Source organism: Cynocephalus volans, chromosome 6, assembly GCF_027409185.1.
Source record: "Cynocephalus volans isolate mCynVol1 chromosome 6, mCynVol1.pri, whole genome shotgun sequence".
Lineage (NCBI taxonomy): Eukaryota > Metazoa > Chordata > Mammalia > Dermoptera > Cynocephalidae > Cynocephalus > Cynocephalus volans.
This window is the reverse complement of record NC_084465.1, coordinates 140003219-140025157: the sequence shown is the minus strand read 5'-3', so window position 1 is coordinate 140025157 and position 21939 is coordinate 140003219. Positions and strand designations below refer to the sequence as shown.

Sequence of the window (21939 nt, the reverse complement as noted above, 5' to 3'; positions counted from 1 at the left end):
ATTAGATTTTGCCTGAGAAAATATTTTTCCACCGGTGAGGCCAGCCCTGGCAGGCCTCTGGGGTCCTGTTCCAGGCACTCACATGCCATCGAGATAAGGTGAAGTGTAAGCTAAATAGGGGTGAGGCTCGGGGAAGGTCATTCCTGCCAAGCCCCAGAGACACCAAGATCTCACAGGCACCGTGGCATATAAAAAGACGCTACACGAGTGAATTTCAAAAATAAAAATATTCTGAAGGGGTAAAAATGAGGGTCCCTGTACTTGAGAATGTAAAAGATGAAACTGAAGAGGAAAAAACAGGGGAAGAAGAAGAGGAGGATAAGGTGAGTGAGAAAACACCTGCTCAAGAACAGGATTTGTTCCTCTCTATACACAACAAGAAAAATGTTCCTTTTTCTTTTTTTCCAAACAGGTATTCTTTAAGCCTGTTATTGAAGACCTGAGCATGGAACTGGCCAGAAAATGCACCGAACTCATTAGTGATGTAAGTAGATTAAGTAATTTTTGTCTTATTTTGCAGTGCATGTGTGGTACTGTTATGTCACAGACTCATAGAGCTGGGGAAAAACCCCTGAAACCATCTGTTAAAGCACAATTATTTTCCAGATCATGGAACTAAATCCAGAAATGTTAAGTGATTTCCCCCAGGTCACCTTCACAGTGAATTTCTGTTGGAGCAGGTCTCCTCATTCTTGGTCCAGAATCCTGTCCCCGATGAATTTTACTGTCACTCTGGCATAAAATCATAAGGAATTGAATTGCAGAGCATATTCCTATTTGAAAACCCCAAAGACTTTAAAATTAGTATAATGATGTAATTTGTCTTGGGAGGATCTCTGTATAAATGAATGACTTTTCACATATTGGGGGCCTTTGAGGAATGTAATGAATGCAGTCTTTTTCCAAACCAGGAGAATGTACATACCTATATACATGTAACATTTATTTACAAGTTCATGGATTACTGACTTGCATGTTAAGAACCCTGATCTAGTTGATGATATTAGTGAAAAGGAACATTTTTGCTGTGACTTGTCAGTAACTGGGATTGGTTTATATTATATTTCAAGAGAATTCTAGAATTCTAGAAGTATTTAACACACACATACATATATAATATATAAACTAGAATTCTAGAAGCACATGAAAAGTGTTGCTTACTAGGGATGGAAATTTAATGGTCCTCATTAACAGTTGTAAGAAAATTGCTGGCACAGAGGATAGATGGCCCTTGGGTTTTCATTTAGAGAGATGAGCACAATACCGGTTATTTCTGTTATTGCTGTGAATGAGCAAAGTGATAGGAATATTTTACAAATGTTTATTTTCGCTGGCTGGTTAGCTCAGTTGGCTTAGAGTGCAGCCTTGTAGCAAAACCCAGAGCATGGGTTCAGATCCCCATTCAGGCCAGCTGCAAAAAAAAAAAAAGCCAAATGTTTTTTGGGTGGTGGAGTAGGGTGCTGGTATGTCCTCTGGACAACTTGCCTGAGTTGACTCACCAGTGACCTTGGGAAGGTTATGTAACCTAGCCGGGTCCAGTTCCTTGAGTATAACATTATACTAGTAAGAGTAAATAATGTGACATCTAAAATGCTGAGTGAACTGTGTGGAACATTGAAAGTACCCAATAAATATTAATTGTTATTAACTACTCCTTCTACAGCTGGCTTTTGGCATCCATCCAATTACGCTTTGTATTTGTGTGTTGCCTTCTCGTTTGCCAGAAAGAGCCAAAGGATGGTGGTAGGAATCATACGCCTTCCCGTATACTTGACATGTGATGTAATTACATTTCAAATGACGTATTTCTCTGTGTTGTTACTTAATCATTCTCATAAGCTACTGCACGCGAAAGTTCTTTTTAAACTACAGTCATAATGATGGAATGACAATAACAGCAATAAGAACAGTATCAGCAATGATTAAGATTTATTGAGTACTTTGTGCCAGGCATTGCAGCTTGTGAGGGAGGTTCTGTTATTTTTCCACTTTTGGAGTTGAGGAGATGGAGGCATGGGGAGGTTAAGTAACTTGCCGAAATCACACAGTGAAGCAGTGGGAGTAGGACTTGAGCACACAGCTCTCTCTCTCTGTTCTGCTGTGTTCTCTCTCCCTGTAGACTTCCATGCAGAGTTTATCTTAGCTTTATTATTGTTTATTATATAGTAATATTAGTAATAGTAATGCTACCATTTAAATCCTTAATTTCTTAACTCTGGAGATAGTACCTTTTCTTGCTTTGATATGTTTTTATCAAAGTGTAATTACAGCTGAACTAAGTTGTACTATGTAAGTAAAGCCATTAGGACTAAGGTGGTAACTTTAGTTAGTAGGTGATTTTGTTGGAGTTGTTTTGGATAAGATTGTTGATCAGTGACTTTAAAACCAGTGTGTGGTGAAGGGAGATGGCCTTTATCATTTCGTAAAAGCAAAAGCCACGTTATTTCCCTCCCATTAGGTGAGATGGAACACGTGGGAGTTTATTATAGATTTATGTTGCAATTTCTGTTTATTATAGATTTATGTTGCATGACAGAATGTCTGTACTACTTAAATATTTAGAGCATGATTGTTGTGGCTTAATTTATGTCTGTGTACACGTTCATATTTTGTTTCCAAATAGAATTCTGTACGTGTTAAGATCCTCATTTAATTTTTTTTTTTTTTTTTTTTTTTGTCTTTCTTGTGACTGGTATTCAGCCAGTGAGTGTACCGGCCATTCCTATATAGGATCCGAACCTGCGGCAGGAGCGTCGCTGTGCTCCCAGCGCTGCACTCTCCCGAGTGCGCCACGGGGTCGGCCCTAATTTTTAGAATTTTTATGTTTATCAATGAATAGTATGAGAAATTACTTTTTGTTTCTAAAAAAGTGAAAAGAGGAGTTTGTGTAATTATTTAAAAAACAAATTTTAATTGATCTTTTCTTGAAGGACTTGACATATTGGACTAAATCAAATTTTTAGTCTTTTGGAAGTTTGGTTAAATAGTATTATTATGTAATAACTTGCTTATTCTTTTTTATTGTCATCATTGTTTTTATAGGGAACAAACAAACTTAACTTTGAAGTTCTTCTGTCTGTTATGTTGTCTGCATGGTTAGATGGCTGTTCAAAATGCATCAGTCCTGGAATTAAAACAGATCTAAAAACTGAGGCATTGCCACACTGCGGGAGACACAAGTTCCAGTCAAGCCTGTATTGTATTTCTGATTGTGCCTATATGTTAGTACCCCCAATTTAATTTAGTGCACCAGGTCTTTTCCCCTGATCTCAAACTTAAATTTAAACACAAACTTGCAAGTACCTTAGTTTTGCTTTATAATCTGTTTTGTCCCAGAGGTGCAGCCATGTGTTTCCCTGATCCTTTTTGTTTGTTTGAAGGCAATTTTGTTTTCGGCCTCTGTCACCAAGTGAATTTGGCATGGTGTTTGCCTGCTTTGCAGTCTTACATCCTGAAGCTTAAAGCAGCAACCTCCCATGATCAAGTGAAACAGCTAGGGAGCTACGGACCTGGGGTTTGAAACAAGGTCTGTCTGACTCTCGGACTTGGCCATTGTGATGTCCTTCCTCCTCTGCTGTGTGCCAGGCATGCCATGTGCATATTTATATTCCATGTCACAGCAAGCCTATGCTATAAGTTTTCTGAGCCTCAGTTCCCAAGTGTGAAACCCAAGGTTGAGAAGCTTGTCCAAGGCCACCTGGCTAGTTGGGGGTGGGGACAAGGTTTAAGCTTAGGTCCAGCTAAGTCCAGTGCCTGCCTCATCTTGTAAATGAGAAGGGTGGTTTTATGGGGTTCTCCTCGTGGAGCAGCCTATCTGCATGCACTTCGTCATTCAAATTATTCCTCTTTGGACCTCTTCCAGCCTTCATCTATTTTTATCAGGGTGTGATAACCAGAACTGTGCACAGCAGTCCAGATGCAGATGGCCTGTGATTATGAGCAGAATAGGGTGATGTTTGATGTTGCTTCTCTTAGTGATGTTATTTAGAGTTTCTTGAACTTGGGGGCTGCAGAAAGCTGTTAGATCAATCTCTGTAGGACATCAGAGCCATTTTCACCTCTAATTTCTGACTTTAACTGATAACTTAGGGCTCATCATCGTTTAGTAGAAATCTGATGGCTGACTGTTTGGCTCAAGTGGGTAGAACACCACCTTGTAGTACCAAGGTCACGGGTTCGGATCCCTGCACTGGACAGCTGCAAAATACAAAACCACCAAACACAAGGGTTGGTGACAGGAGCACTATAAACATTCAAAACCACATAAAGCTAAACAATACGTTTTTAAAAATAGTAATTTGAATGATTTTAACCTCTCTGCTGATGAATCTAATCTGTAGTTTTGTGCCCTCTGGCCCGGCCCTTTGAGAGCATCCGAGGTTCGTCTCTTTCGGTTGCCATTTCATTCTGCGAGAGAGCGAGGGGTCATCAGTCAACTGCAGACGATGCCGTAGCCTCCCCCTGCCAGACAATTTATAGAAATGTTAAGTGAGATCAGTCTAGAGATCAGTCCTGGGAGGCCGGCACTGTTTAGAATTCTCCACAGAGAGAAATGTCAGTTTTTCAGGTCAAGTGGCTTCACTCTGGGCATCAGCACAAGGCTTTTTTTTAAATTTTTTTTTTTTACTTATTTATTTTTTTTGCCTCACTGAGTTTCTGCTCACACTTGCTCTACCCACACACATTGTGGGGTTTCCCTCTACCAAACTCGCTTCCCAATCTTGAAGGACACCTGTTCTTTGAGACAGCCTCTTGTATTTTTCTGTTAAGTGCATAACTACCACTTTTTATTTCCCTGGATATATTCTCTCTGATATTTCATCTTATGAGTCAAATATCTAATCAGTTTCTTGAGTAAATGAAACCCGTTCACTCTATTGAGCATTCAGAATCATGGCTCTCGTAGCCTTCTGATAGAAGGTCATAAAAAATATTGGGCGAGAAGGCAACCTTTTGTATGTTTCTTGTAAATTAGGCATAAAGAGTCTTCTGCAGAGTAAGTTTGGCCACATCTGCACACAGCCTCTGACTCAATGTTTTGGTTCAAAGCTTTTTAGGGTGTTCATTTGCATGGCAGTGAGAAGAACATTTTCCAAGCAAATGAACATTGTTGTGGACAAATCCTTCCAATGCTGAAAACATTGAATTCTGTGGCTACTTCTTTAGAGAAAGCTCAGAATGTGTTAGAAAACCTGGGAGAGCAACCTTAACGATGACCGGGTCAGTTAACAAATAGTGATGGAGCTGCAGTTCTTTCTTCCAGGGTTTACTGAGTTTAATTGGTATGATTTCATTTGTGAAAAGTCTTCTAGATTATTTCAGTTAAGAATGATTGTAAAGTGAAATATCATCCAACATTTCCACATCTGTCATCCAGTTTCAGCTATTAGCTAATCTTGAACTCATTGAAAGAAACTTGGCCAGGAGGAGGAAACAATACTGAACTAATTTAACCCTAATTGTAGTTGAGACATTGTGGGATTAGTGAGTAAGGTCAAAGGAGAAAGTGAGTGTTTGGGGCATCTTAATGTTCGTAAAGTCATCAACTGTGTCCTTTTTTTTTTTTCAATTTGAAAATATGTTGGGTCAGGTTGTGTATTGATTATGAGTGCAGTTGGCTGCAAGTAACAAGAAAACCCTAACATAGTGGTTTAATAAATAGATGTTTGAGATCTCCCCCTTTCCCCACCCCACCATATAAAGCCTGGAGGTAGGTGGTTCAGTCTTGGTACAGTGGATGTTACTAGTCTCTCAGGCTCCTTTCCTTCTGCTCTGCCATCGTTAGCATGGTGGCTTCTTGCCTTATGAGGACATCGTTGCTGCTGCCCCCTGTGACTGGGGAAGGAAAAGGGTAGAAGGACGCATTGTCAAAGGGCTTTGCAAAATCTCTTCCTTTACATGAGAGACACTAGAACGACTGCTGGGAAGACTTCCACTAATGTGTCACAGACAGAGCTGGGCACCTGGCCTCCCTAGGCCAATCACTGGCCAAAGAGAATGACACGACCATGCCTGGTGTAGATCAATTTGTCCTTTGGGGCTGGGGTAGGAGTCTGGCTACTCATGAATCCACTCAGGGTCTGTTAGTAGGAGAGAAGGAGAATGGGTAGGAAATCTATCCAACAGGTGGCACCAACCTTGGATTGTTAGATGTAGAAAAGGTTGTAATAAGAAATAGCCATCTGTTCAGTGATTTTAATTTCACCTAAGATGTGCATCGTTGATGAATGCAGTTCCCTTTCATCTATCATTTTGCAGATCCTGGTGTAGGAAAGCTACTAATATGTAACATTCTTTATATGGAAATTTGAGATCTTTTGCTTATTGTCATTTATATTGTAAAATTCATTAGAAACCATGCAAGTGCATGCGCACATACACACATATTGGTGTGTGTGTGCTTGTATGATTTCTAATGAATTTCACAGTATGAATGACAATAAGCAAATTGATCTTAAATTTTTAAATACTTATTAAATTTAAAGATACTAAAGTATGTATCTTTTTAATAACGACCGAAGAAAGAAATGGAGTTCACAGTTAAGACTGAACTATCTGCCTGTTCAGCAAAAGAAGCAAATCCTTCACCCTTATCCAGTGTTCCTGTCCTGGACATTGTGCTTATGTCAGGCTTTATCAGGAGGGCGGTAGCCATAAGCACATACCACTGCAGTGAAGAAGTGAATGTGATGGGAAAAGATAGTGGCAAAAGATAAAAATAATGATTCCAACTTTAGCCTAATGATAGGTTATGTTCTCTCACACTTAATTATATAACGGAGATGCTGTTTTTTTCCACCTTGGGATCAAAATAGCCTACTATTTATCATACTGCCATTAACAGTTTAATTACTAGGGACTAAGGAGGGTGATTTGTGAGAACCTTAAATTATGGCTAATCTCTGAGAAGAAAAAGGTAATTTAGTGCTCCGATAAGATAAATATGTTCTCATGTTGATTTTATGAATAAAGCAAATGTTTAATGTGGGAGGCATCTAACATCTAAGAGTCCCAGCAGTGAAGTGTGGTATTTTGAATTTACTTGATAGATTTGTGTCTGGTTCTAGCTCGTGTCAGGTAATGCCCCTCAAATCAGGTTTGCACATGGTAAAATCTCCATGTAGCATTTGGTGTAACATCAATATTAGTCATGTTCTCTCAGAGCCAGGTAGTATATACACTTAAACTTCACTTATGGGTTATAATTAGGGAGACCATATAATTTATTGTCTGAACTGAGACACTTCTTTCAGCCTACGTATTTTGTCTCCCCAGTTTCCAGATTGTGCAGCAATTCACCTGACAGTTGGGTTCCATTTTAGGTCCTTCTCCATATTTCTTGACTTCTTTTGAGCTCATTATGTCCATCCAGGGAGAGAGTGCTGGCCTCTCTCTCCCCCAGGGGTAGGAAGTGACTCATTTTACTTTGAATTTGAGAGAAGAAATGAACATTCTCAACTGAGCCTCTCTCTCTGGGCTTTCTCTTGCTGATCTGCCTGCCCACAGCAAGGGGGCTTTCTGGAATGATCTCCATCCACCGCACCATAAGCTTTCTTTTTTTTTCTAACTTGAGGTAGGCAGCTATGTTTCTGTTTGACCATAGGCTTGACTCTTAAGGTCAGTGGCTTGAAAGTAACAATAAACTAGGACACTCGTGGGGGTGAGATGGAGTATGTTTGATAATTACTCTGGGCACACAGGACCCACAGTCTGGGGCCCAGCAGACTTGGTGTTGATCCTTAATGATAACTGGGCCCTGCTTCTCTAAAGAACAGTCTTTCCTCACTATGTCTCCTCCCCTTTCAATTCTGTGTTGGATTTCCGCTCATGTGACCTGGCTTATTTCGAGGATCATTCCGCATTTGAATATTTACTCCAGAAAATGGACGTGATCAGCTTCTCTGTTCAAAAAAGGCCTTCGCAATGGTTTTTCTTCTTTCTCTTCTTATGTATATTATTCTGTTTTTTTAGATCCGTTATAAAGAGGAGTATAAAAAGTCTAAGGACAAGTGTACATTTGTGACTGACACTCCTATGCTAACCCATGTAAAAAATATTGGCGCTTTTATTTCTGAGGTAAGGTATCCAAAACTTGCAAAATGGCTTGCGTTTTTCTTTTTCCTATTTACATAGATAGAAGTCTGTGTATTAAAGTTAGAGAATAATATTTTCAAAAGCTCTCTTGAATGTTGGTAATATCTGTATGATTATCTAATACTACACACTATGTCAGTTAACTCATGTAAATTGATAAATTTTACTGGTTGATATATTTATTATGTATGTCTATATTTTGACTCTAACCCTTTCTTATTTATGTGGAATTACTCTTGAAAAATGATATTTTTATTTAGTAAGTAGAAAGCACTGGCAAAATACTGTAGATAGTTTTAGAAGTTCCATTATTTTATTTCCTAATAGACTTGTTACAGGTAAACTGTTGAATATCACGTTGGAAATAAGTAAAATTTACCAGCTGATCCCATACAATGTGGCATCTTTGATAAATAATTTTAAGTTAATTTAAACTATTTTTGAGTGGGATAACATCAGCTCAGCAGAGATACCTATTATGAAACCACAGAGTGAGAAATCCACTATATTCATTTCTAGCTGGAAAATCCTGTCTTTCTGAGAGCATTTCGAACTGCAGTTCATGCTGCATTGTAGAGCATTGTAGGGCACAGTGTTAACAGTGATTTCTGTGATGAGGCCTTGCCGTAGTCTGTGAGTAGATCACTCAGAAGAGATAAACTTGAAAAGGGAGTGGATAAAATAGTGTTGTAAATGACTGACCTCTAGTGTTTCTTAAGTTATGCTGGAAAAAGATCAACGTGATGTTCTAACGATTATTCCTGCAAACATGAAACAATTTTGAGGAAAATCAGTACATTTTCTTTTACAAAGTACCAGATCCAAACAGTTGTGGAAACAGAAGGCTTACCATAGGATATATGCTCAATATTCAATGTTCAAACCGAGCTCTGAGTGGAAAGACCATTAGGGACTCATCTGTAGAATCATGGGAAGGACACGGTTCTGTTTATTTGTATTAGCTGTGTTAGTTCTCCTGTGCAGAGAAATTCTTGGTGTCCTCAGTTATTGATTACTTTTCCTGACGGAGTTAACTGCAGAGCAAAATATCGGAAGTGGGCAGCACCCTTGAACCTAATTTTCCCAAGAGGAAATGGTGAATGAGTGCTTGTCTTTATCAGTAATGACTGAGATTGCTTAGAAACAGTGCAGATTTGAGGTGGAAAACCAACAAAACAGCACCCCCACCTCCCACTGTAGCAGGAGGAGGTTGAGAAGACTTGAATAAAGGAACGCCGTCATTTGTGTTCAGGGTCTAGACAGTAAATTCTAACGATGTGTATTTTTCTGGAATAATTCAAATATCTCATTGTTCTCAAATTGTTCACTCATCAAACATATGAAACTGTCAATACACACAAATAGATTTACTTTTAGAAATACACATGGGTTTAAACAGAAGAGTCGTCGTTATGTCCTAGCACATATCATTTGGAGCTTTCTCCATGACGAATTGTATTTATCTTTTCACAAAGGTCAGTCTAGAATCTAAAATTATAGTCATTAGCAGATTTTTGTATCAATTCTGTTTCTGAAAAAAGTTTCTTTTTATATTCACGGTGGAAAAAAAAAAAGAAATGTTTATTTTTTTTTCCTTTTTCTTACCCTAGGCAAAATACAAAGGCACCATTAAAGCGGACCTTTCCAATTCTCTTTATAAGCGGATGCCAGCCACGATCGACAGTGTCTTTGCAAGAGAGGTTACACAGCTTCAGAGTGAGGTGCGGTTTCCCTAAATTGTGATAGAATTATGTAGATCAAACATATAACCTCATACAAATTATTTAGCATTTTAATAAAAGTTGTTTATCTTGGGTATTAAATACCGAATGAGAGTTGGAAGCAACTGGTTTATGTGCTGTCAGGGGTTGCTGGTGAAATCGCAGAAAATGAAAAGTACATGCATGCTTATATCAGTCACGTGATGCTGTTTTTCCAAGTCTCATTCACCACTATTTATAAGGCAGATTTTAATCTTGTTTAGGCAGCTTACATAGATGAAATTATTATAGTAAATATTAAACTATTCTCTGATTTAATGTATGATCCTGAAGTGGAGAACATTTCAATAGCATGTTCAAAGGCACGTAAATTGTTAATGGTTGAATTCGGGATCCACAGGTTAGATCAATTAGAAAGTGTCTCCTGAATTTTCTTTTCTGTGGATTGTGTTTTTAAGAGTATTTCAGGCTACCAAAAAGAGCCTCCTTCAGGTGGAAATGGCTATTTTTGTGACTAAGTTGCAGACAAACTTAAGAACTGTTGTCATGTAAACTCATCTTGAAACCAGAAGAGTTTAGGGGTAATTTTCCCTTTATAGTACATCAAGAGTTAGGGCCTTCTTAATGCATTTAATCTACTGCATTTCTTAAAATAGAATTTCAAAATAGAATAATTCGCGTCTTTCTGACATCATCTTATTGTTTTGTTTTCTTCTGAATTTTTTTCTTTTTGTCTGATTTTTTTTTTCTTTTTGTTATTTTGTTAATCTGTTCCTTGGTTCTCTAAGCTACATGAGAGCAAGAACCTCATCTATTTGCTCCCTGCTTACCTCCTGTGCTTAGAAGAGTCCCTGGCACATAGGGAGGGTTTAATAAATACTGGTAAAATGGACTTTTGTTGATTTCCTTTTTAAGGATATGCTTCCTTTTATAGAGATTATATTCTTCACGCAAAGAAGTTCTCACTATGTGTCAGGTGCTATTTTATGCATTTCACACATATCTATGTCATTTATTTCTCATTACAATCTCATAAGGCATCTCCATTTTAGATATGCGAAAACTGAAGCACAGAGAGGTTAAGTAACTTGCCCAAGGTCACACAGCCAGGAAATGGCAGAGCTAGCACATGAACAGGGGCAGTTTGGTTCCAGAGTCTGGATTCTTCACGACACACTATACCACCTCTTTCTTACCATTTTTTCTCCCTCTTTTTTTTTTATTAAACAAGTTTACTTCTTTCCTAAGATTTTTTTTACTTTTAAGCAGAGGATACTCAGATAATTTAAAATAGTTACTCTTAGAAAATACTGAGCATAGTTATCCTTTGCAGAACATCTTTAAGTACTCCATTATTACAAATTTAAATGTCCACTTTGTACCCAACTTTGCAGTAAGCTAATCTCAGTTATGCAACATGAGGCTAAAAATATGCGATGTCAGGTTTTTGCATGGCTGACCATGACTGATACACCCTTTATTTTTCCAGGAAACATCTGGTCACCTAGCCACTTGCTGATATTATGGGTTGCTTTGAAAAGCAAATAATTACAACACAACCCTTGATGTGTGACAAGCAACAACTATGCAATAAAGAAAAAAAAATCTGTTATTTTTATACTTATTTGGGAAAGTAACATTTCAGATACTGACATTCTCATTTCTTTGGAAGCAGACAACTTTTCTCACCTTTTTATAGCATAGATAGGCCTATAGTACATGTATGCTTGTGACATAGAACTTAACATGAAAAATAATCCATATTATATATTTTGCAGTCTATCATATTTTTGTCAGAATAGGTTATCACTTACATTGTTAACATGTGTTGCTAGAACAGTAGAATAGACACCACTGGGAAAGATATTAGTGGTGCTTTCCATTATTGTAATAAGTCACTGCACTTGTTAGGAAGGAAAAAATTTGGATTCTGAATATGGTATCTTTTTCAGAGATTTATATAATCGTAATAACATTTCTTTAGACATATGTGCATCAATTTTATTATTGTTAAAATAGTGATTCTCAGAGTTTATCTGGTAATAAGAGGGGCAAGAAAGTAGAAGAACTATTTGACAGTGTCTGTGATACTTAAACAACTACAATTTTACTGTGTCCAAATAGTATCAGATTTGTAGTAACCTAAATTAGAGTATTAGATGTATTTTGAAATTTAATGGCATTCTGGGTTCTAATGAAAAGTCTCCTAAACTTTTAACAAACTAGTAAAACAAACTTTTATCTTAAAATCAATTTGCAAACACTCTCAGACGCTTAAATTCAAACTAGAGTGATAAGGTAAAGTTAGCTAGATTAAAACTTCCTTATAAAAAATGACGGATAGGAAGAAATGCCATTTAAAAAAGAGAGAGAATGTGGAGTTTTTAAGGGGCCATTTTAGTGGCTATCCCCATTAAACATTTTATAAACAAAGATCACAAAGAAAGCTTCTTAAAATGGAGTGGACTGTGCCTTGAGGTGGTGAGATCCTTCTCACGAGGACTGTTTCAGGCAAAGGCTAAATAATTCCTTATCACAGAAGTGATACCGACTACCCAGGCTTCTGAACTGCAGAGATTTATGAGAGTCTGTGTGGCCACAGGGTCCTATTTCAGGGGTTCAGAGGTGTCTATATTATGGGATTAAAAGCACATTTACCTATGTCGTGCATATAAAATATACTGTAAGTTAAACACATATGTATATCTTATTTATGTACATATGATATAAAAATATACTATAAGATAAATTTATAAAATAAATGTATATATTACTTATGTAAATATATTTATATATACGTCTCTAGGTGCCCAGTCCCATAGCAATCTTAGTTCTCAAAGTCTGAAGAAAACTGTATTAAACTAGGGAAATGTCACGCAATAGAAACAAATCCTAAGAAATCAAATTTATCAGAAAAATTATTAGCTCTACACAATTGCCCATTAGCTATTTTAAGGAAGAAAATTAATATGATAAGTTAAAGTTCAGCTGCCTCCAATTTGATGTAATCTTAATTCCAAAGTGGTACTTAGTAGCAGCTATAAATGAAATGACTATTTTAATGCTGCACGTAGAAAATTACATAGCCTTTTTAAGAAAGAGTGCTTTTTAAAATTGGGCTTGATGAGTCACCATTTCTGTGATAACCTACCAAATGGTCAGCTGCATTGGTTATGTTTATGAAGTCACAAGTATGATAGTCTGTCCAAAATACAAAATAAACCAGGCATCCATCAAAAGGAAGATGGGTACATGCTAGCTTGCTTTATTTAAGAAGGATCAAATCTCAAAGAAATTTTCCCTTGGCTTTATGGACTTGGCCACACATTAAAATCCTTCTTTCTCTCTTCAAAATTATAATATAGAATGTAATGGAACTGAGATAATGGACTTTCTCAACCTGAATGGAGGTTCTTAAAAGATTTTCTACTTAACATAATTCATTGATAAAAGTTTAAAGATATATGTTCACCAGAATTGGATATGCTGATAGATTAAATTGATAGACTCTAACAAGATGAATTATGCCTAGAATAATGTGAGGTGCTGCATTTGAGTCCTGGTAATTAACCAAATTGATAGGATTGGATGATGGAATATGGCTGGGCAGGACTGAATAAGATGTAAGGGCATTAGTTGACAGAAATCTCAACACCAGCCATTAAAAAGAAAGTGATGTGACCCATCGAGGCATGAATAGCATCTAGCATGTGGGAGATGATAACCTGGATTAAATTAAACAATTCTAATTAGGATTGGGCAGACGGTCATGGGCACCTTGAGAAAGAGATGGTTAAATTGGGATTTGGGCTGAAGAGAGCATCTAGGTTGTTCAGTTTAGTGAATTAATCCCTGAAGACAGTCCGGAGAAATAGAAGTCACTGAAGGCTCTCTTCTCACCTTGGAAGTTCTGTCTTGTCAACTAGGCTCTTTCCATATGGCCACATATAGGGAGATAGATTGGGGTTTGATTATTGGAAGAACTTTCAATCAGAGCTTTCAAAATTTAGAGCCTGTCATATCCCAAGTCGAGTTCTCTTTCAGCAGATACTTTTAAGAAAAACTAAGTGGGGAGCAAGAGAGTTGATTTAAACATTGATAGATGTACTAGATGGCTTTTTTTGGATGATAAGATTCAGAGATTTTATTTATAAAAATTAGTTTTATAATTTTCAATTCAATCCTTTAGATAGGTAGGTTATCTAAGTTAAGTGAGTGGTTAATTCTATTTATAAAAGCCTATTAGGAGTTTAAGTTCATGAGAGTGTTTAATAAACTCATTAATTCATCCATTCATTAAACATTTATTGTATTTCTACTCTGTCATTCACTGTGACAGGCACAGGGTATTAAAAGATGTGAAAGATATAGACGTAGCTCTCAAGGAGCTCATGTTGGTTAAAAGTTCTTTAAATTTACATTCTTTTTCATTGAAAACTAGACCTTGTTTTGTTTTGCGTGAAGATCGTTCTAGTTTTTCTTTTTAAGTTACCTTTACTCTCTCATGCCAAGTAATTACAACTCCATTTATTATTTTTATTATTAAAATTGTAATGTATTTGAAAATTAATCTTGCCCTTCCTTCCTTCATTTATTATTATTCTGTTTTCATTCAGTTATTCATTCATTAATTTATTCATTCACTGACCAAATATTCACTGAAGTTAATTTTGTGCCAGGCACTATTCTGGGTTTTGAGGATTCAGTGGATGGGGCAGTTATGTTTTAAGAAGAGAAGACAGACAATAGGTAATTTTATAAAAATAAAGTTATTAAAAATTGTGAAGAAAATAAATAGGATAATGGTATCAACTGAGAGTAAGGGGATAACTTGGTTGCTGTCTTCTTGGTCTTCATTAATTTCCAACTTCATTGTTGAGTTTGAGTACATCTTTTTCTGAAGTATCTTTCTCATGCCAGTATGGAGCAAATTCATCCCAATATAGAGCAAATTCAACATGGCGGTCATGGATGTTCATTTCCCTAATGGAGGACAAGTCTTGACATATGTGAGAAATTTTTCTGCCTGTTATATCTTCTCCCCAAAGTTTGAACATTTAATGAGGTTTATGTTATATTATCGCTATGTCTACATAAAATCAGACCCATTCACTAAAAAATAAACAATTCACTTCCCGATATCCTATAATTTCCTCCTACTTGTTTTCCCAAGATTGAAATCTTAAACATTTATAACCCTGAAAGTTCTTGGATGTGGATGATTTCTCAAAACTGTAGCTGAGATTTAAACTAGATGAACAGAAGACGAATAGAAGTGGGGATTTCATCTTTGATCAAGGACATTTTGAAATAAACAACAAAGCCTTAGAATTAAGAGTAAACTGAAGCACTAAGATGAAAACCTTATGGATATTATGTTGTTGCAGAGGTGTAAGCAAATTTAATTCTCAGTGATGGTATTCAAATATATAAAATCCTAGCTAAATACTGAAATTTAACAGGTAAGAATTTAATACACCTCTAAATGGAACTGACAATTATTTGTGTTTTTTAAGGTTGTCTACAAGCAGAAACATGATGCTGCCAAAGGATTCTCAGATTACGCCCATATGAAGGAGCCGCCAGAAGTCAAACATGCCATGGAGGTCAATAAACACCAGAGTAATGTAAGGAAGCTCATTCCTCATGATTTTCTAGAAAATTGTAGTTAACCCACCTCAGGGCTTATGATTATTTTGTTGGAAGTTAAATATTACAACACTGTTATTCAAAAAGGGCTTTAACATTTCTTATCAGTCAGAGGTACATCTGAATTATTCAGTCATTAACACTTTGTTGAATGCCTTTAAATTGTCAGGCACTTTCAGGCATTGGACATTTTGCTTTCTGTAAGACAAATATGGATGCTTTGGACCTGTTGGGTTATTAACGTTTTCACAGCTTCCTTGACTTGATGCTGAAGCTCATGGTTTCCAATCCAGAATCACAGAAGAACTGGAAGAAAGAGCATTGGAAATCAATGGCCCACAGAAGGATCATTCACGAACACTTTGTACCCCACAATTATTTCTTTTGGAATGCTTGTGGGGAGCAAACTTAAGACGCATGGAGAATATGAAAGCAATGATGCCTAATGGCTAATTAGAAGTAGAAGCCGAGAGGGAAAAAATTAGCCTGTGGAAAATGAATTTCTTCTTTGGTTATAAATTACGAGGTACATCGAGGCTTTCATGCATTTGCTCAACTACTGCCACTATCCTGGTGGCCTAGAAAAATAATTTCTTCCTGAAATGGTGGGGGAAGCTTATTTGTCTCCTCATGAATTTCACTCTGCTTTCCAAAAGGAATGTGTGAACTGTCTGTCACCTGATAGGTTAGAATCAGTTATGATAACTTGTCTGTCCTAGTTGGGTCAAGAAATTCCCTTTTCTGGGGAGAGTTCCTGAAGCATGTTTCTATCCCCCTACTTAGTTCTCTTGTGCACCCAGAGCCCAGCCGTGCAAAGTGTCTCTTTGCAAGATGGCAAAAGTTACTTGACACCGAACTGCAATAGGTCAGTATTTAAGGAAAAGCAGACTGAGGTTTTACATTTTAACCCGAATAAATAAACATATGCTAAATCTAAAGCACTTTTCTAAGATGGTTTAAGATTGATAGGAGATGAAGAAGCTGCGTGTCTGTAATTATTAGCAGGGTTATTTAAGGGAATGCTTTATAAGAGCTGTTTGCTTACAGAATGACTATAATAATCATAATAACTGCCACTTACTGAGCTCAGTCAGGCACCAGGAACTGTGCCAACAGTCTGATCATTGCCAGTTCTCACAAAAACCCTGTACTGATGCCCATTTTGTAGATGAAGAAAATGAGACTAAGGGATCGAGCCCCGAGACTGCTCTTTCTGTTACACCCTGCTGCCTCCCTCTTAAAAGTCACTGGTGATTAGTGAAGATAATAAATGAAATGTTAAAAATGGGGAACAAAATAGGTTATCATCAGAATTCAGATGTACTGCAGGAAAGAATACCCGAGACACTCTGAGTTCCCACTATTTTGACATCTAAGAGACTGTGGATTTACACAAAAGGCTGTGGTTACAAAGTGAGCTGGTGGTCTGGGGTGGGAGATGGTGTTAAGGGATCCCGGGAGGCTCTTTCTAGCTCTATAATTCAATGAAATTCAAATACGGTAGTTCCTTATCATAGAACTGGGCTTATTATTTTAACTCTGCCTTTTCTTTTAAAAGGTCTTTGATTGAGGGATTGAGGGAATAGAGAATAAAGCCCTTTTCTCCTTCATTCAATATTGTGTACTTATGGGAGAAGGATGTGTTTACTTACACTCCTCTGCCAACCGGGCTCAACCTTTATAGGCTAAGTTTATACATATAATAGGATTTAGAAAGTGTTTAAGAGTATTTACTCAGATTTAAAGTGAGAATGATATTTGTATTCTACCTGTGAAGTCGTTGATATTCCTCTAGAATCAAGCCACTTAGAATAATACATTTGTTTTTCCTACAATATGAAATTTAAACATAGGTCTCGAAAACCACAAGGAAAGCTAACATATCGCTTGGTTCAGGAGGTGGATCTGCAGAATCTCTATAAAACACAAAATCCTGTCTCCCGTAAAACTTCAGACCAATGAAACTCATTGCAGAGAATTTACTAGTGGAATTACCCATTCAGAATGTGGAATGTCACTTTGCACTGTGGCTGTACATGTGTCATTACATGTGAATCTGATTTACCTAGAAACAGTGAAAGTCAACAACTTTGCTTACCTTTTTTGTGTTTCCTTCAAATGAAGTCAGCTTTCTAATATCTGTCGGAAAACTAAGAAACTGGGACAGTTGCAGTTTAGAGCTTTTAATTTCTTTTTTTCAAAACACTCACTGGGGGTTGAGCTTTTATTTTATTTTATTTTTTGTCTCTTTTGTGACCGGCTGCACCACGCTCAGCCAGTGAGCGCACCAGCCATCCCTATATAGGATCCGAACCTGCGGTGGGAGCACTGCTGCGCTCCCAGTGCGCCGCACTCTCCCGAGTGCGCCATGGGGTCGGCCCTAGAGCTTTTAATTTCTGCCTGCTTTCTGGCCAAACGTTTTATTGAAATGGTTATCAAGGGGCCAAAGGAAGTGATTTTCTTTCAGAATCTTTCTCTCCTTTATACCTTTAGCAATGTGTATAAGCAGAAGAGGATGGGAGAGGATTCTTTGTGACTGTGCCTCTGAATTCTCACCTCTGAATAACCAAGAGTTCCAAGGGGAATAGCATTCTGGGGGCAGTGATCTCTTGTATCACCCCAAAATTTACTGATCCCAAAACAGGAAAAAAAAAAAAAAAAGATTTCTCAGAACATCCTCCATTGTAGCATGTACTAGAAAAGAAATTTGGAGTCACACCAGGGTTGAGATGCTTGCTGTGCCATGTGTTGCCTGGATAACCTTAAGTTCCTGAATATCTCCAAATTTCAGTTTTCTCATCTATAAAATCAGGACAGTGATATCTACCTCCCAGGGCTCTTGCAAGTATTAAATGAGGTAATATATGTAAAGGCTCCGCAGAGGAGCCATTCCATTTAATATTAGGACTATTTGGTCCTCCTCCAGATTTTAAAGGGTGATTTGGGAATTTAGTGTGATATCATAGTTAATTTGAAGCAATTAAAAGAGGTTCGATTTATAAAAGGGCTAAACCAATATGAAACTTATATTAAGAATTGTTTAGGTTAGAAGGGCATATTCAAAAAGTATCTTGTCAATACTATAATCAGAAAATGATTAAAAACAGCCAATGTAAATCCTTTTGTATCTTAAGGGACCTACCACTGCCAAATTTTTCTAATGTAATTAGAGAAACTGGAGATATTCTATCCCATGACTTTCCCCTAAAGATGGGCTTATAAACCCCAGTTATGTTATTAGCTCTCATCAATCTTATCAGAGACGTGAAGTCCAATAGTTTTGAATTAAATCAAAGAAATTTTAAACCACCATTTTAAGTTGTATAGGTACTGTGGTCTATACAGACTTGTGATGAAATTGGAGTGGTAAACTTTTCCAAAATGCCATATTGGTAATCAATTCAATGTGTATTAGAAAGAAGTATGCAGTGTGGGAAGCAAGAGACTTAATGTTCTTTTCAAGAATGATATATGTACTCTCTTAAAATTAATAAAAACTTATCAGTAGACAAAATTTCTGTTACATCAGAAACTGAAAAAGCTTGATGCTAAATCAGTAAAATGATACTGGAAAAACAATTATGGCTCTACGTGGTTCTCTGATGTGACTTACAATAACAGTGTTTTAGGATTTAGTGTTCAAAATAGATATATTGGTGTTTTGTTGATCTCTAAGAAAGAATAGTTAGCAAAACTATATTCTGCCTTCATGAGATTGTGGTGGTAAAAAAAGTAAACAAGAATAAGAAAACTTTTATCAACTATAAAATGATTCATAAACAGTAACAGCAATAATAATGGTAAACTGTTCTAGATATAACTCCACATTTACTTTCTTTTAGAAGACTGAAAACTTCTGTCTTCTGAATAGTATCAGCTACTACATTTAATGTTTAAAAGGTTTATAATCTCTTATAGAAAATAATATTTACAATTTAATAATTTAGTGGGTTTTTTTTTTTTACACATAACATGCCAGATTGAAATACGCATCATTAAAGATAGAATTTCCAGTCCATGTGCCTATTTGATGATACCTGGAGGGCTTCTCTGATTTGAGAGTTTATGATGATGACAAACGTTTTCTTGAGAATGATGGGACCAGTGCTTTAAGATTATTCAGCAGACCAGCAAAAGGGATGGTTCTGGGCTGGACTTGCTTCTTTAAGGTCTACCTGCTCTGATCGCCCTCGCCCCCACAGGTGTCAGTCTGTCCGTTGCTTCGTTCAAGGCTGCCATTGCTCAGCTCCCAATCTCCTATTTCCCTGGCCTTGACTTTCACTTTAAGGACAGTCCATGGAGGTTTTGCTTCTCTCTAGTTTATTCACTCCCCCACCGAGGAGTCTCAAATCACTGTTGTATAAATATAAAAAGCTTACTCAAAGGTCACTGTGAATCCTTTGACCACACACGTGTCTGGCATTTCATGGAGAATAAAGGCATTCATTTTACTTCCACTTTCAAAATCTTGTATGAGTTCCTTATATTGGCCAAGTCTAACCCAGAACTATATAAGGAGGGGAATTCTGGAGAGGATAGTTCCAGGCTTGGAAGGGAGTGGCGATGAAGCCCAGTTGAATACCAGATGCTTCAGCACAGAAGGGGTGGGGTGAGGACAGAATGAATTGATGCACCTAGAGTATTTAGAACAGTGCCCAGCACACTGGACATGCTGTGTGAATGTAGGAAACACACAACAGACATGGCTTTGGTGACACAGATAGAAAGATTAGAAGAAGAGAATAAGCTAAGATTAAAAGACGATACAATGGGATGAAAATACAAGCTGAGGGTGAAAGTGGACATGGTGAGATAAGGAAGAAATTCAGACAGATTTTGGTGGAATTCAAATCTGTATTGGAGGCAATAAAGAACAGACTTGACACCGCAGAGAAAGGTGTGCAGTGGAGCTCTCCAGATGCGGTGACAGGAATCCCATCTCTGTTAGCTCAGGTGAAAAAAGAGAATTTATTGGTTTGTATAATTGGGAAAGTCAAGCCACCTTCAGGCATAACTGGATGCAGAGACTTTACAGAGACACCAGGACTCTCCCTCTGTCCCATCTCTTGGCTCTGCTTGCTTCTGTGTGATGTCACTTTCAGGCAGACTCTGTCCGTGTGGACTCAAGATGACAGCTGCTGTCTCCAAACTTAAATCATCCTTACAGCAGTTGATCCCAGAGAAAAGGAGAGCAGTTCTTTATTCCCCAGGCTCAGATCCTTCTAAGTGATTCTGGCCCTGCTTGGGTTACACGTCTGTCCTTTTGATCAGTCATGGTTTCCAAGTTGATGTGGTATCTGATTGGGCAGCCTAAGTCACGTGGCATTTGAAAGCCCCACCAGATCGCATGGAATGAGCGGGGAGCAGTTTCCAAGTAAACAAATGCTGGACAGACGCACAAGAAAAACCCAACTAACGCATGTCTACTACAAAGGAAAAGTTTTGGAAAATAATATGTGAAAAAGGGCAAAGAAATAAATTCAGTAAAATAAAAGACAAGAGGAAGAGATCAAACATTTAAATTAGTAATCCTAGTGTTCCTATGGAAAAAAACAGAGTCACTATTTGCAGATAAGATTAAATATTGTTATATATCACTAAAAAGATGAAGCGGTTAATACTGGGAACGAGATAAATGTATAAAGATGATAATCATGTGATAACTATCATATGAGAGTACGTTTTACAAAAATTTAATTTAATTTTACTTCTCAAAATACATTGTACTTGATTTTCATGCCCCTTTACCCATTCCTCTCCACCCCATCCCCTACCCCTTCACGTTGTATGTGTACACTTGAGTTAAATAGTTCAAGGAATTTTCATGGTTATTCTGTCTTCTTCCCTTCATCCCCACCCCATATTTGTTTGTGTGTTTATTTATTTATTAATTTTTAGCTCACCCAAATAAGTGAGAACATGTGGTATTTTTCTTTCTGTGCCTGACTTGTTTCACTTAATGTAATTTTCTCTAAGTCCATCCATGTTGTTGCGAATGGTAGTATTTTGTTCTTTTTTATAGCAGAGTAGTATTCACTGTATAGATGTACCACAGTTTCCTTATCCACTCATCAGACAATGGACATTTGGGCTGGTTCCAACTCTTGGCTATTGTAAATAGTGCTGCAATAAACATTGGCGTGCAGGTATCCCTTTGGCATGATGATTTCCATTCCTCTGGGTATATTCCCAGCAGTGGAATCGCTGGGTCATATGGTAGATCTATCTGTAATTGTTTGAGGAACCTCCAAACCATTTTTCATAAAGGCTGCACCATTTTGCAGTCCCACCAACAGTGTATGAGAGTTCCTTTTTCTCCGCAACCTCTCCAGCACTTATCATTTTCAGTCTTTTGGATGTTAGCCATCCTAACTGGAGTGAGATGGTATCTCAGTATGGTTTTGATTTGCATTTCCTGGATGTTGAGTGATGTTGAGCATTTTTTCATCTGTCTGTTGGCCATTCATATATCTTC

At 37.3% G+C, this 21939-nt stretch overlaps 1 protein-coding gene across 1 annotated transcript in view; it reads left to right on the top strand.

Moving 5' to 3' along the window:
* The first annotated feature begins 245 nt into the window (after positions 1–245).
* Positions 246–21939, top strand: part of NEBL (nebulette) — a 96602-nt gene continuing 74908 nt past the window's right edge. Inside the window, 5 exon segments of the mRNA XM_063101140.1 lie at positions 246–323; positions 413–484; positions 7972–8076; positions 9705–9815; positions 15332–15442. Of these exon segments, the coding sequence (XP_062957210.1) occupies positions 246–323; positions 413–484; positions 7972–8076; positions 9705–9815; positions 15332–15442 (477 nt within the window).